This window comes from Callithrix jacchus, chromosome 6 (assembly GCF_049354715.1).
Source record: "Callithrix jacchus isolate 240 chromosome 6, calJac240_pri, whole genome shotgun sequence".
Taxonomy (NCBI): domain Eukaryota; kingdom Metazoa; phylum Chordata; class Mammalia; order Primates; family Cebidae; genus Callithrix; species Callithrix jacchus.
This window is the reverse complement of record NC_133507.1, coordinates 27,389,593-27,404,879: the sequence shown is the minus strand read 5'-3', so window position 1 is coordinate 27,404,879 and position 15,287 is coordinate 27,389,593. Positions and strand designations below refer to the sequence as shown.

The following is a 15,287-nucleotide window of genomic DNA, read 5'->3' as shown; positions in this document are numbered from 1 at the left end:
TGTCTCGTTACATTAAAATTCATTGGCCTTTCTCTTTGAATGTATCTTTTGTTCATGAGCAATTTCTTACTAAACAACCAGCATTGGTTACTTAGAAAATACTGATTCACTCTCTTATGATATTTCAAATATTGATGTAGTATCAACTAACCACATTTCATTAATATCACAATGAATCTTATCAGAAACTGAGTATTGGAAATGATTGTCAAGGTTTTTTTTTTCACTTGACTGTTGTCTTTGATAACAAATACTATTAGATGTTTGAAGTGATGGGTGCACTTTGTTCATTTTCAGAATGTCTACTGAATACTCAGGTCTTAATGACCAGTTTATTAGTCATTCTTTCAGATAAAAAACATGTTCCGTGAAAAAGGCAATTTAGTCAGCTCACAACTCAAACAGTTGTACAGTGCTTTTTCTTTCCGTCGTCATAACTTCTTTACTCAACAGGAGTGTTTGGTCCATGCTTCCCAGTTTGTCATGCAAAATGTTAGCAATATGTGTATTCAGGGTTGAGATTTAGCAAAATTAATAATTTTTAACTGGGCGCAGTGGCTCAAGCCTGTAATCCCAGCACTTTGGGAGGCCGAGGCGGTTGGATCACGAGGTCAAGAGAGATCGAGACCATCCTGGTCAACATGGTGAAACCCCGTCTCTACTAAAAATACAAAAAATTAGCTGCGCATGGTGGCGCGTGCCTGTAATCCCAGCTACTCAGGAGGCTGAGGCAGGAGAATTGCCTAAACCCAGGAGACGGAGGTTGCGGTGAGCCGAGAATCGCGCCATTGCACTCCAGCCTGGGTAACAAGAGCGAAACTCCATCTCAAAAAAAAAAAAAAATAATAATTTTTACTGTGAGAGCATGGTGATGAAGAGTATGACTACTAGTGCAGTTGGGTGCCATTGCTTTGATTTGGCTTCTTGATAAGGCTTCAGCTCTTTTTTATTTCCCACAGCTGCTTTAGCAGCATTTGTGCTCATGTCCATTTGGTGAAAAAGGCAAATAACTCACTATAGTATTCTGAAAACAATTTTGACCTCTATAGGGGTACATGAACCATAATTTGAGAATCGTTGATGTATTAATAAGTGATGGAGCTGGGGTTCAATCCAGGTATTGAATTGAATATACATTTCATATATGTATGTATGTGTGTGTGTGTATATATATATATATCTCCCAGCTCCGTCACTTATTAATTAGCTACATGACCTTGAACAATTACCCTGATACCAAAACCAGATAAAGAACACTGCAGATCAGTATTCTTCACAAAATAGGCAAAAAAGGGGAAAAAAATTCAAAATATTTGACATTAGGTTTTCTATATTGTCATTGTTATTTTTTATTTTGGGGTGTGTGTGTGTGCATACACACTTAATGGGGCTGTAGAGGAGAGTGGGTTCTGAAGTAGCATTTATTAAAATGGAGTAAGAAAGATGCTGGCCAAAATCCCAAATTGTATTAATAGGCTAAAGGTCTAAATATCCTCAACAGTTTTAGGACTTTTTTTTTTTTAAATGGCAAATGCTAAGCCTGCTGCCTTGTTTTGTAGTTCAGTCAAGTGCATTAATGCTGTTGGTTTTGAAAGATTTTGAAATATGTATCAATCTTCACTACCCCTCAACAGTTTTCAGATAATGTAGGGGAAGAGAAATGTAGTTGGTAAAAGTAAACTGAATGCCTTCCTTGGTTGTTTACCAGTTCAAGGAAATTCAATGGTAAAACATTTTCGTTCTTTGGTTAGTCTCATTGTTCATGATCTTCGAAAATAGACTCATCTGTAATGAGTCTATTTACATATATACCCATTTCGGAGTAACCTTCACTTAGGAGATTGTTGTTTTTTTAATAAGAAAGAGGGCCCGTTAGTACCTTCTGTTATGTTATCCATGCCAAAGAACTAGTTGCTTTTTGAGAGAAATGACACATGGGGTTCTCCATCTGCTGTAATTGATTATTGCTTTCATGTGCTTCCCAAACAGTTCCTTCAGTCTCAGCATCACTTGCCTGTCTGACTAATGCTTCTGTCCTGTTAGTTTTTAATATTTGTTTTTTTAGTTGTAACTACTTAAAATAAAAATTTCCACCAATTAGACAAGTAATACCTTCATTTTAGAGAATTTTAAAAGTTAAGATAGAAATCAGGGAAAAGCATTAGCTTCATCATCGTGGGGTATGTTCATTACTGTCCTTTTTGATGATTAATGTGTGCTCCTTTTTTCCTAATTGGCAACATATTGAATACACATTTCATACTGTGTCTTTTCATTTATTATCAGTATTTCCCTCCATCAAAAAGTATTCTAAAACATTTTTAATGACTGAATAACTTTTGCCATTAATATGTATCATGCTTTTAAAAAAAAACTATATACATTCTCCTAATGTTGTTTTCAGTTTATCAAAATTATAAATATGCTGTGAAGCGCATCTCTTATATTTTAGTATTTTTTTTTCTGATTATACTCTGGTTGTTCTGTTGAAGACCCTTAAAGGAGAATGACTGGTTCAGATAGCAATATTTGTTTTTTTACAAGGTTCTTGAAGTCAATTGCTAACTTGCTTTCCAAAAAGATTGAACCAATTTATTATCATTTTATAAGCATTCAGCTCAGTTCTCCATATCTTCACCAGAACTGATACTATGTTAAATGCTTTTAAAACAATAAATAACGCACATCAGCACAGGAACTTCCAGCAAAGGTTTAAATGCTTAGAAATTAAATAATATAACATACATCAAAACTTGTAGTGTATATTTCTTATTACCAGGAGAGTCCCAACTGAACTAGACTTAATGAATTGTCTTTAACCTTCTGGGGGTATAGTCTTCAAAACAGATTTCTTTCTCTAGGAGTTCTTTATACTTTCTGAGCCTGTACAGACCTGCTTATGTAGAGTGGGTTGGAGATAAAAGTTCAATGTGTGTTCTTTGGTTTTTATATTTTTCTCTCCTTTAACCCCGTGTCTTGGGACAGTTATATAGAGTAGTTTGGTATATGTGGATTTTTTTCTTTATCACATAAAGCAGATTTGGATAATATGTGATTGGAAGTTATGTGTCTGAGTTCTTTGCTAATTCTATATAAATTTCAGGTGTGCAACAGAGGAACATGGCTCAAGAAACTAATCACAGCCAAGTGCCTATGCTTTGTTCCACTGGCTGCGGATTTTATGGAAACCCTCGTACAAATGGCATGTGTTCAGTATGCTATAAAGAACATCTTCAAAGACAGAATAGTAGTAATGGTAGAATAAGCCCACCTGGTAAGTAATTCTGGTAAAACTCATCTGTATTCAAAATTGAAGTACAAATGGATAGTTCAGTATACCCAATACCCTTTTCTGCTCTCACTTTGTACTTATGTTACCATATTCATATCAGTAAAATTTCTCATTACACATTGTGATTATCAGTAGTGAGGAGTTAAGAATGAGTATTGTCACTCATTGAAAATACTGTAAATTCATATCATGATCTTATTTGCTGTAGCTGTGGAACTCTATTACCTTATTAAAATAGAGGGGACATCTCAAGTATATATAACTGTCTTGGAAAGTAAGATAAGGGAGTGATAAAAGAACTTTTGTTCTTTTATCAGGTGTGACTTTTACAGCTTAAGTAGTTGTTGAAGGAAAGAGTGGGTTATTGATAACCCCACCTCAGTGGACTTCAGAGGAAGCTTTACTCCATTAGGAAGGAGGGGTGTAGTGGATTAACTCATAGTAAGGAATGTTCAACCCCAGTTCACTAGGGTTTTTTATGCCTTTTTGTGTCAAAGAATATTCTTAGAATTGAGGTGGCCTTTTGTTTCAGTAGTTGTGTAAGAGGGATCATGAGGATTCTGAGTATAAGCTTTGCAAAAGGAAATAGTTTAATGTGTTCATTTAGGATAGTTCTCCATGTGGGATAATGCCTGCATGTATAGATTTTTGTGGTTAATGAAAGTGCAGGCTATTACTTAGTTCATGTAATATTGTGTATGAGATCTTGTCTGTTTCTGTGCAAGCCAAAACCTACAACCATTTAACCAAAACTCCAGATTTTCTTAAGGCTAAGATCAAATGAGTATAAATTGTTTTAAATTAAATCATCATCTACATTTATAACCTAATGTACCTGAGTGTAGATTTTAATTCTGAACCTATATTCTTCATTGCTGTATCATCTTATTTAAATATCTCATTTGTACGCTAGTACTTGGATGATGTTTTTGAATCAAAGATTTGCACTTGGATGATATTCAGTCCTAAGAAGTAGGAGTTTAGTTTATTAATTTATACAATTTGTATATGGTTTAAAATTAACATACTTTTAATTGGTAAACCATTGAAAATTTTTTAGCTAAAATAACGAACCAGCATATTACATATTAAAACAAAATCTCTATACTATATTCTGTGGAAAATGGATCTTGTTTTTTTTTTTTTGTTAGATAAGGTCTTAGCATATAGAATCACTAATATGGAATGTGATACTGTTACAGCAACCTCTGTCAGTAGTCTGTCTGAATCTTTACCAGTTCAATGCACAGATGGCAGTGTCCCAGAAGTCCAGTCATCATTAGACTCTACATCTTCATCTATGCAGCCAAGGTAAGATGTAGTCTCGAATTATAATGGGAACGCTAGTGAAACTAAAGAGTACATTCTGTTTTTGATTAACTCTAATAAGGAAAACTAAGTAAAGCTACTTTAAGATTAACTGGCCTAAAATTTTATCTGTCTGATTATAACTAGTTAGAAAAAGCGATTTCTTGCTTTTACATTGAGGGTTTGGGGGTTATCGTTTAAGTCTTAGATTTATTTTTCAGGCGTCTTTTTCTTTCTTCTTTCTCATAATATATCCTGACCTACACCTGAAGTCCTTTGGAAGCATGTTAAGTGAAATGTTAGGTCTTACTCTGCAAGTATCACTAACTTACATTTAAAAAATACAGTCCTGTCACATACTATCTTTCTTTAATATCATGATGTAGTACTCATATTTGTTTGTATTGTAATATGTATATATATGTTTTTAAACTCTGAAGTCACATCATTTAGAAGCCTGCATACAGCAATACTTGTTTGGTTTTTATTCTGCTGTTAGGAACGAATATATTAAATTCCTACACTATGGTTTCTTTTTTCTAATTCATGATAGATGTCCAGTTTTGCTATGCCAGAATATCATTGACAGCTTTGCCTTAGGGTTCTTTAAGCATGTCTTTATCATGCTAGTTTTCATTTAGTGAATTCATATGGTACTTGAAATGCGCAAAGGACATATGCACTACTGCTTTGTTTGCAAGACAGGAAGATTCTGGTCCAAATTGGTCTCTAGTTTTAAAGCTCTATGATTATGTTTCATTTATTTTAAAAAGTATCTCTGTATGCTTGTCTTAATGATATACTTAGATATGTTGAATTCTTACTATGTCACATTAGTTAATATTCATGTGTGGAGATCACCTTTTAAGATGAAATATTTTGCTTTTCTAGCCCTGTATCAAATCAGTCACTTTTATCAGAGTCTGTAGCTTCTTCTCAGTTGGACAGTACATCTGTGGACAAAATAGTACCTGAAACAGAAGATCTGCAGGGTTTGTATATGAACTAGCATGTATTTTGTTATTTGAGTATTTTGGCCAGACACTGTCTTTAGATGCATGTCTAAAATATTGCCAGCTTAAAGTACTTATTTTTCTAATGAACGCAATACTTTATGTCCTTAAGTTAAGTATTTAATTAACATGTTGGGGAGCCATTTCACACTTATATATAATTTTATCAGCACAAACATTGCAAATTCAAATTTTATTTAGTTTGAAAAATACAATTAAATGAATGGCAGCATTATACTGTTCTCTTTTATTATTTTGGCTGGTTCGGTCTAAATACCACTCTCTAAGAAAACTGGGACTGCTGGTTTGAGGGGAATCTGTTTCTTTCATTTTTTGACTCATTAAGAGACTGTGCAGGTCTTGGCTTGCAGTTCTCCCCTTCTTCCCCATGTATGCAGTAGCCACTTGTTCTTGCCCATGCTCTTCATATTTCCATTTTGCAGCTCAGAGTGATCTGGGAAGACTTGAAAATTTGTATGAAGGCATTTGTATTAGGAGAGAACAGAGAAGGCCATTTTGGAGGCTGCTAAATAACTTCTGCTTAATTAGTTGTATTCTATCAGTGTGTGGAAATAACATGATAACCAAGGAAAGATCTCTGGAAAGATAAGCCTTATACATGGCATATTTGCAGTGTACATTAATGGAGCAGTGGATTCCTGGAGAAGGTCTAGTTGGTGATAAAACTGGAGAGGTTGAGAATTTATCCATGGCAAATTCCACCATTTTAGAGCATGATGTCATGTCTGCAAGGTCATATTATAGATTCTGACTCTGGGGACAGTGTTCAGGAGGGCCAGGGTGGTTAGTAACAAGAGGGGAGGCATGTTAAGATTTCAGAGTAGTAATTTAACCTGAATCTTGGCAAATCTGGCTTTGGTTTCCATATATAAATGCATCAATTTATTATCTTAATTATAAAATTTTAAAGCTTCTTTGGTTCAGTTTGCCTTATTTCTAACATTTAAAGCGCTTTTATGTGAAACATTTGGGGAACTTGAAACTTAACTTTAAATTCCACAGAATCTTGGTTTCACCTTTGCCCTACTTGTTCTCTGAGAAACCTATGTCATTCTGACCCCAAACAATATTAAGAAGTAAGCAGATTGCAGTTTTCTTGCACACTCCCTTAGAATATTCAACTAGTATTTGTTTATGTGCCTTTTATTGAGCAAATACATAGTAATTAGAAAAATCAGAAAATACAGTTTAAACCAAAAGAAGAAAGTCTATAAAATTACTGTTAACATATCATTACATATTCTAGATTATTTTCTACAAGTGTATATACATACATTCAACAAAAAGGGGTCATATTTGTAAACAACTTTGTCATTTAATAAGACTAGCTTTCTATGCTAATAAATAAAGTCCTCTGTGTCCTCTGAATAATAGATTAGGGAGGGTGGGATGAGGAATAGCAAAATCTTACTGAATAATTAAATTTTGCCACCTTCCTATTTTTGTCAGCTTCAGTATCAGACACGGCACAGCAGCCATCTGAGGAGCAAAGCAAGTCTCTTGAAAAACCAAAACAAAAAAAGAATCGCTGTTTCATGTGCAGGAAGAAAGTGGGACTTACTGGTAAGGACCTAGATCAAATGTTTAAGATGATGTGGCCAGGTGCGGTGTCTCATGCCTGTAATCCCAGCACCTTGGGAGGCCAAGGCATATGGATCACGAGGTCAGATGTTCGAGACCATCTTGGCCAACATAGTGAAACCCCATCTCTACTAAAAAGACAAAAATTAGCCGGCGTACTGGTGGGCTCCTGTAATCCCGGCTACTCAGGAGGCTGAGGCAGGAGAATTGCTTGAGCCTGGGAGGTGGAGATTGCAGTGAGCTGAGGTCGTGCCACTGCACTCCAGCCCAGGTGACAGTGTGAGACTCTGTCTCAAAAAATTAAGATGATGTTTTGTAATAATACATAGCTTACTATTATTGACTTCAATTGAGATTGTTCTTGTTCCCTTGAGAGTTAATATTGGATATACTTCAGCTTCTGAATTTTAAGGAAATAAAAATACCCTTGATTATGTACCTACAAGTGAAATGAATAGCTTTAAAAACAATTCATTCCAGCTGAATTTAGAAGTATTAGACAAGTAAGGTTAGTGTGCCAGATGCTGTGAAAGGTCAAAGATGTGACTCCTGCTTTCAAGGAGAGAATATTTTGAAGTATTTGGTTAGCTGTGTAGTCCTTCCTATGTATAAAATAGGGCTAATCGTATGTTGTTGTGTGGATTCAGTGAGTTAAGACATGTAAGTGGTTATCCCAGTGCTGCCTCACAATAAGTAATCAATATATATTGGCTACTGTAACATAGCTATCAGATGCAGATGGTGGTGGGAGGGAGAAAGAAATGTTCAAAAGCATTTAGCAAAGAAAGTACGCTAAGTGCAGTCAGATTGCTTTGGAAATTCAGACATAAGAGTGACTAATTTACATTTAAAAATGGTAGTTCTTAGAGGCCTAGCAAGGAAAGGTTCATGACGGCAGAATGTTTCAGTGCATCTAGAATAGTGAGTAGGACCTATAACTGATGGAAACAGGCATTTCAGACAGAAAGGATAACTTGAAAAAAATGCATAGGGCATGTGCAGGGACCATGAAAAGGGGAGTGTGGCTGTGTAACACGTAATATGTGAACAAGAGTGTTGCGTACTGCAATTACTGCAATCCAACAGAAATAAAGAAGACTAAAAACATATACAGTTGACCCTTGAACAACATGGGACTGTGTGGGTCCACTTAGAGTTTTTTCTAATATATTGGAAAAGTTTTTGGAGACTTGCTGCAATTGGAAAAAACTCAGAGATGAACTAGCCTAGAAATATATATTTTTTAATTAAGAAAAGTTAGGCATGTCTTGATGTGTGGATACTAGTGTATTGTATCATTTAACAATATCATACATTTAATTTGCCACAGAATATACACAAATCTATTATAAAAAATTTAAATTTTATCAAAACTTGTCTATACAGTTGCAGATCATACATAAAGCCATTCATAGTCAAGAGAAATGTAAACAAATGTAAAGATGTAGATTAAGTGATGGTGGCATAAAAGTTACTATAATATATACTGTACTTCTCTAATAATTTCATGGCCACCTCCTATTGCTGTTGCAGTGAGTTCAGGCACTGCTGGTAACCACTTAAAATGGTATGAGGCACTAATCACCTCTGTGTCCGCCGTTTGTCTCCGTAGTAAATTGCCTAGCCCAGTAAAAGGTAATCTTGTGGTTCTCATGTATTTTTCCTCGTGTTTAATGCAATATTGTAAACTTTGAATAATACCATAATACTCATACAAAGTGCCACTAGTGGTACTGGAAGTGCTCCCGAAGCAGAGAAAAGCCACAACATTACAACAGAAAGTTGAATCGCTTGGTATGTTCCATAGATTAAAGCCTGCAGCTGCAGTTCTGCCATTTCAAGAAAAATGAACAATGTCCGCCATTTCAAGATAAATGAATTCAGTGTAAGGACTATTTAAAAAAAAAAAAAAATGTGTGAAGCTGTCTCTGCAGCTATGCCAGCAGGCACAAAAACCTTGTATTTTTTTATGAAATACCTTTTTATTTTGTATTGACAATGCAGCTTTTATGTGGGTGCAGGATTGCTATAAAGAAAGGCATACCTATAGATTATAATTCAAGAAAAAATGAAGTCATTATATGACAGCTTTTAGACTGTAAAGCTGGAGACTTTAATACCAACAAAAGATGGTCTGATTTTTTTTTTTCTTTTTTTAATTGAAATGGAGTCTTGCTCTGTCACCCAGGCTGGAGTGCAGTGGCATTATCTTGGCTCACTGCATTCTCTGCCTCCTAGGTTCAAGTGATACTCCTGCCTCAGCCTCCTGAGAAGCTGGGATTACAGGCATGTGCCACCGTGCCAGGCTAATTTTTGTATTTTTTTTTTTTTAAGTAGAGACGTCGTTTCACCATGTTGGCCAGGCTGGTCTCAAACTCCTGACCTCAGGTGATCTGCCCACCTCAGCCTCCCAAGGTGTTGGGATTATAGGCACGAGCCACTGCACCTGGCCGCTTCGGTAATTTTAGAAAAAGGTTTGGCTTATAAAAAGTCAAGATAACGGGAGAAACAGCTTCTGCCAACAAAGAGGAAGCAGGTAAGTTCTTAAACTACATTAAGAAAGTCGTTAGAGAGGCTGGGCGTGGTGGCTCATGCCTGTAATCCCAGCACTTTGGGAGGCTGAGGCGGGTGGATCATGAGGTCGACAGATTGAGACCATCTTGGTCACATGGTGAAACCCTGTCTCTACTAAAAATACAAAAAATTAGCTGGGCATGGTGGCGCATGCCTGTAATCCCAGCTACTCAGGAGGCTGAGGCAGGAGAATTGCCTGAACCCAGGAGGCGGAGGTTGCGGTGAGCCGAGATCGTGCCATGGCACTCCAGGCTGGGTAACAAGAGCAAAACTCCATCTCAAAAAAAAAAAAAAAGAAAGTTGTTGGAGAAAGAATATCTGCCTGAATAAGTTTTGAATGCAGACAAAAGTGCCCTATTCTGGAAAAAAAAGAAATCACAAAGACATTTATAAATAAGGAAGAAAAGTGAATACTACAACTTAAGGCAGGAAGAGAGAGTCTAATTTTACTGTTTTGTGCAAATGCAATTGGATCAATTACGATCACTTATGATCAGGACTGCCCGTATCTATAAAGTTGGTAACCCCTGAGTCTTGAAGGGAAAAGATAAACACCAGCTGCCAGTCCTTTGGTTATACAAGAATACCTAGACAAGACGAACCCTTTTTCATGGTTTGTTACATTAATGCTTTGTCCCTGAAATCAGAAAGTACCTTGCCAGTAAGGGACTGCCTTTTAAAGTTGTTGTTTTTAAGATGGAGTTTCATTCTTGTTGCCCACGCTGGAGTGGCAACAATGGCACAATTTCTGTTCACTGCAATCTCCTCCTCCCGGGTTCAAGTGATTGTCCTGCCTCAGCCTCACTAATAGCTGGGATTACAGGCATACTCCACCATGCCCGGTAAATTATTTATATCTTTAGTAGGGACAGGGTTTCACCATGTTGGCCAAGCTGGTCTCAAACTCCTAATCACAGATGATCTGCCCACCTCGGCCTCCCGAAGTTCTGGGATTATTAGAGGCCTGAGCCACAGCGCCCAGCCTAAAGTTGTTTTGATATTGAACAATTCCCTGGCCACCCAGAACCTCAAAAGTTCAGCACTGAAGGCATCGAAGTGATATGCTTACCCCCAGACAAGCGTCTCTAATTCACCCTCTAGGTCAGGGGTCATAAAGACCTTTCAGGCTCATTGCATATGGTACTCTATGGAAAATATTGTCAGTGCTATGGAAGAGAACCCCAATAGAGAGAAGATCATACCACTGAAGATACCATTATTGTTTAGACAAAGATATGAAAGCTGTCAAGCCCAAAACAATACATTCCTATGGGAGAAAACTGTGTCCATGTGTTGTGCATGACTTCACAGGATGGAAATCATGGTAGAGATTGTGGATATGGCAAGAAAGGTGGGGGATTAAGTATTTCAAGATATGGATCTTGGAGACATTCAGGAGCGAATAGACACCAAACCGAGGAATTAACAGAAGATGACTTGATGGAGATGACTGCTATCAAACCAGTGCCAGACAGTGAGGAAGAAGACCTAGAAGAAGCAGTGCCAGAAAACATATTGACATTAGACTGTCTGACAGAAGGGGTCTGAGTATTCAAGACTGCTTTTCACTTTGGCAACATGGTCTCTTCACTGATCAGAGAGAAGTCAAACTAAAGCAAATGGGGAAAGAAGGATCAGTACCATATGGAAACATTTTTAGAGAAACAAAAAAGCAGAAAAGTCAGAAATTACATTGTATTTCCATAAAGTTACACCAAGTATGTCTGCTTCTCCAGCCTCCCCTTTTACCTTCTCACCTCTGCTAACCCTGCGACAGCAAGACCAACTCCTCCTCTTCCTCTTCTTGAAGACAAGGATGAAGACCTTTATGATGATCGACTTTCCCTTATATATTTTCTCTTCCTTGTGATTTTCTTAGTAACATTTTCTTTTCTCTAGCTTAAGAGTACATTATATATTAATACATATAACATAAAAACATATAACACAAAATATATATTTGTTGACTGTTACCAGTAAAGCTTCTGGTTAATAGGCTATTAATAGCTCAAGTTTTGGGGAAACAAAAAGTTATACTTGGATTTTTGACTTGTTAGAGGGATCTGCATGCCTAAACCCTGTACAGGTGTTTAGTTAGAAAGTAGTTGCAGCTATAGATGTAATTTATTGTTTACCATGTGCCAGGCATTGTACTGAATACTTTGCTTAAAAATTGTACTTACAGGGAAGAGTAAGTAAGATTTGGAGTAAAGGTATGCTTTAGGTAGATTATTTCTGGTTAAGGAATGGGTTGGAGATGAAAGAGAAAGGAAGTTAGAGTTTAGTATCACAGATGCTTCAAGGCCAGGCACAGTGGCTCACGGCCGAAATCCCAGCACTTTGGGAGGCCAATGGGGGGAAGATTGCTTCAGGCCAGGAATTTGAGACCAGCCTGGGCAACATAATGAGATCTCCATTTTAAAAGAGAAAATTTAAAAAGATGTTTCAGATTTGCCCGTACCTTAGCACATGTATATTTAAAGAATATAAACATGGCCCAGTGCAGTGGCTCACACCTGTATTCCCAACACTTTGGGTAGCCAAGGTGGGAGGATCACCTGAGGCCAGGAGTTTAAAACCAGCCTGGACTACATAGTGAGATTCAGGTTCTACAAAAAAGTTTTAAAAATTAGCTGGGCGTGATGGCATGTGCCTATAGTCCCAGCTACTCAGAAGGCTGAGGTGGGAGGATTGCTTGAGCCCAGGAGGTTGAGGCTGCAGCGAGCTATGATTGTGCCATTGCATACCATCCTGAATGACAGAGTGAGACTCTCTATCCAAAAAAAAAAAAACCAGATATTAGACATTTTAAAATATACATATTTAATATTAAAGATAAACTTTTAAATCTCACAAACCCTGGAGCTTTATGATTAGAAGGCTGAGATTTAGTAATTTTCATTCTGTCCAGTCTCTCAGTCTAATACGGTGTTGTTTGCTTCATTTTTTCTTCATTATTATGAAGTTACAAATATGTTTTTGAAGTCAAAACTGTGGCAAAGGAAGTTAACATCAAATTAATGTTTAAAATACTGATTTCTATGCTCCATTTCCAACAATTATATCATACCATAAAATTCTAATTTGGAGGAGCAGGAACAGTTTTATATAAAGACTGTCTGTACCCATTACGTCTCGATTTTGGCTTTAACCCTGGGCATTTTCTTAAAATTAAGTAGCGTTTATTGTATGTTTTACCATATGTTCAGCAGTAAATTAATTCCTCATTTAATCCTTATAATATTATTCCAAAATAACAGATGCAGAAATGCAGCTAATTTGCCTTCATTAGTAAGTAGATTCACACCGAGGCAGTCAAACTCTTAAATCCCATGCTCTTTACCTCTCAGCTGTAGTACAGTTTACATCTCCGTTGGAGGTTAGCAGAGAAAAGCAAATATTGAAGTTGTGTTCTTTGTTAACACAGTTCTTTGAGAGGCATTATTCGATCTTTCTTAAATGAATGCTACGACTGCCTTCTGACAGTAGGCTTATTTTCACGTTGTAGTGTTTGGATTTGAAAAATGTTTTACGTTTTCAATCTAGCAACTGTGTTTTTTGATAAGAAGTAATTGTGGCCATATTACAGGTGAAGAAACAAATTCAGAGAAGACTTGCTCTAGTGCAAACCTACCTTTGTTGATAGGAACAAGAAATGAAGCTCTCAGATAGTGAATAAGAATGTAGTTTGTGAGACTGTGTATTTAGAATGAGTCTTTAGTTTACATTGCTGCCCTATATATACTGTGCTGTTCAGTATTAATTATTATGCCAAAGACCTTAATAGTTCATCCTTCAATCCAACTCATGTATGTACATTACTCCATTTTCAGGGTTTGAATGCCGATGTGGAAATGTTTACTGTGGTGTACACCGTTACTCAGATGTACACAATTGCTCTTACAATTACAAAGCTGATGCTGCTGAGAAAATCAGAAAAGAAAATCCAGTAGTTGTTGGTGAAAAGATCCAGAAGATTTGAACTCCTGCTGGAATACAAAATCCTTTGAGCATCTGCAAACTAAAAATTGACTTGAGGGTTTTTTTTCCTAGTCATTGGGAATGTAGAGCAGTGTATCTTGCATAGACCTTTTAATCATGCATGTCATCAAAAGAATAGATTTTTGTTTTTGTTTGAAAATGACTCTGAACATTTATTTCCATTGCAATTTCTGTGGCTGAGAAGACTTAAACTTTACAAGTATCCTTTTAAGATCATTTTAATTTTAGTTGAGTGCAGAGGGCTTTTATAACAAACGTGCAGAAATTTTGGAGGGCTGTGATTTTTCCAGTATTAAACATGCATGCATTAATTTTGCAGTTTATTTTCTCATTGTGTGTATATATATCGCTTTTCTCTGCAGCACGATTTCTCTTTTGATAATGCCCTTTAGGGCACAACTAGTTACCAGTAACTGAATGTATCTTAATCATTATGGCTGCTTCTGTTTTTTCATTAACAAAGGTTATTCATATGTTAGTATATAGTTTCTTTGCACCCACTATTTATGTTTGAATCATTTGTCACAAGAGAATGTGTGCCGATGAGATTCTAAGTTTGTGTGTTAAAACTTTTTTTGAGCGAGGGAAGAAAAAGCTGTATGCATTTCATTGCTGTCTACAGGTTTCTTTCAGATTACGTTCATGGGTTTGTGTGTATACAATATGAAGAATGATCTGAAGTAATTGTGCTGTATTTAAGTTTATCCACCAGTCTTTGATTAAATAAAAAGGAAACCGGAATGCTGTCTTGTCTTACTTTTTCTTTTCTTCCTGGTAGTTAATTTTATTTTTTGGTCTTTTAGTTTTCTACTTTCCAAATTTTGTGAGAGAATTATCATTATTTGTCCCACATCTGCTTGTGACTAAGCTTATCATCATAATTGTAATTTTGTTTTCCTCTTGAGTTGATGACCTTAGCATGTCTTTAAAGGCAAGCACTCCTCTCTGTTACTTAAATGTATTTTCTAGTCCTTGTCTGATTCTCTTTTCTGGATTTGCACACCCAATTAACATCTAATAGAAGCTTCTTTTTTTTGTAGGCTTAGAGAAATTTTAAGAGTATAATTCAAACTGCAGAGCAGTTGTAGAATTGCGGAGTAGAACAACCCTCGAGATCGTTTGTCCTATGGTTTTCAAATGTGTCTAGTAACCAAACTTTTTTAAACCATTAAATATTATATAAAACAGATGAAGGCAGTAATTTTACAACATAAATTTCTCAGTTTAAAATTGTTTTTATGTACATGTTCTATTTCAATAAAAGATGATATAACAAAATCTGTGAATTGATCAGATTAACAGATGAAAAAGAATAAACTGTTAAAGTTTATCTTAATAGATTCAGATAAAGTAATAGAATTAAACTACCCATTCATAAGAAAAAATAAAAGTAATGATAAATTAAGACTGGAAAGAAATTTCCTTAAGCTGATAGTTCTTAGTGAAATCAATGAGCCAAACACAAAACCAAGCATCAACAAAAAAGAGGAAACTTA

At 36.1% G+C, this 15,287-nt stretch overlaps 1 protein-coding gene across 7 annotated transcripts in view; it reads left to right on the top strand.

The window, feature by feature from the left end:
• Positions 1-14,532, top strand: part of ZFAND6 (zinc finger AN1-type containing 6) — a 56,168-nt gene extending 41,636 nt beyond the window's left edge. For all 7 annotated transcript variants that reach the window (XM_008998516.4, XM_002749206.5, XM_054257297.2 and 4 more), the window contains 5 exons: positions 3,104-3,274; positions 4,495-4,603; positions 5,492-5,592; positions 7,084-7,197; positions 13,623-14,532. In XM_008998516.4, the coding sequence (XP_008996764.1) occupies positions 3,121-3,274; positions 4,495-4,603; positions 5,492-5,592; positions 7,084-7,197; positions 13,623-13,771 (627 nt within the window). In that variant the 5' untranslated portion in view covers positions 3,104-3,120 and the 3' untranslated portion in view covers positions 13,772-14,532. The remainder of the gene's footprint in view (positions 1-3,103; positions 3,275-4,494; positions 4,604-5,491; positions 5,593-7,083; positions 7,198-13,622) is intronic.
• Positions 14,533-15,287: the final 755 nt, after the last annotated feature.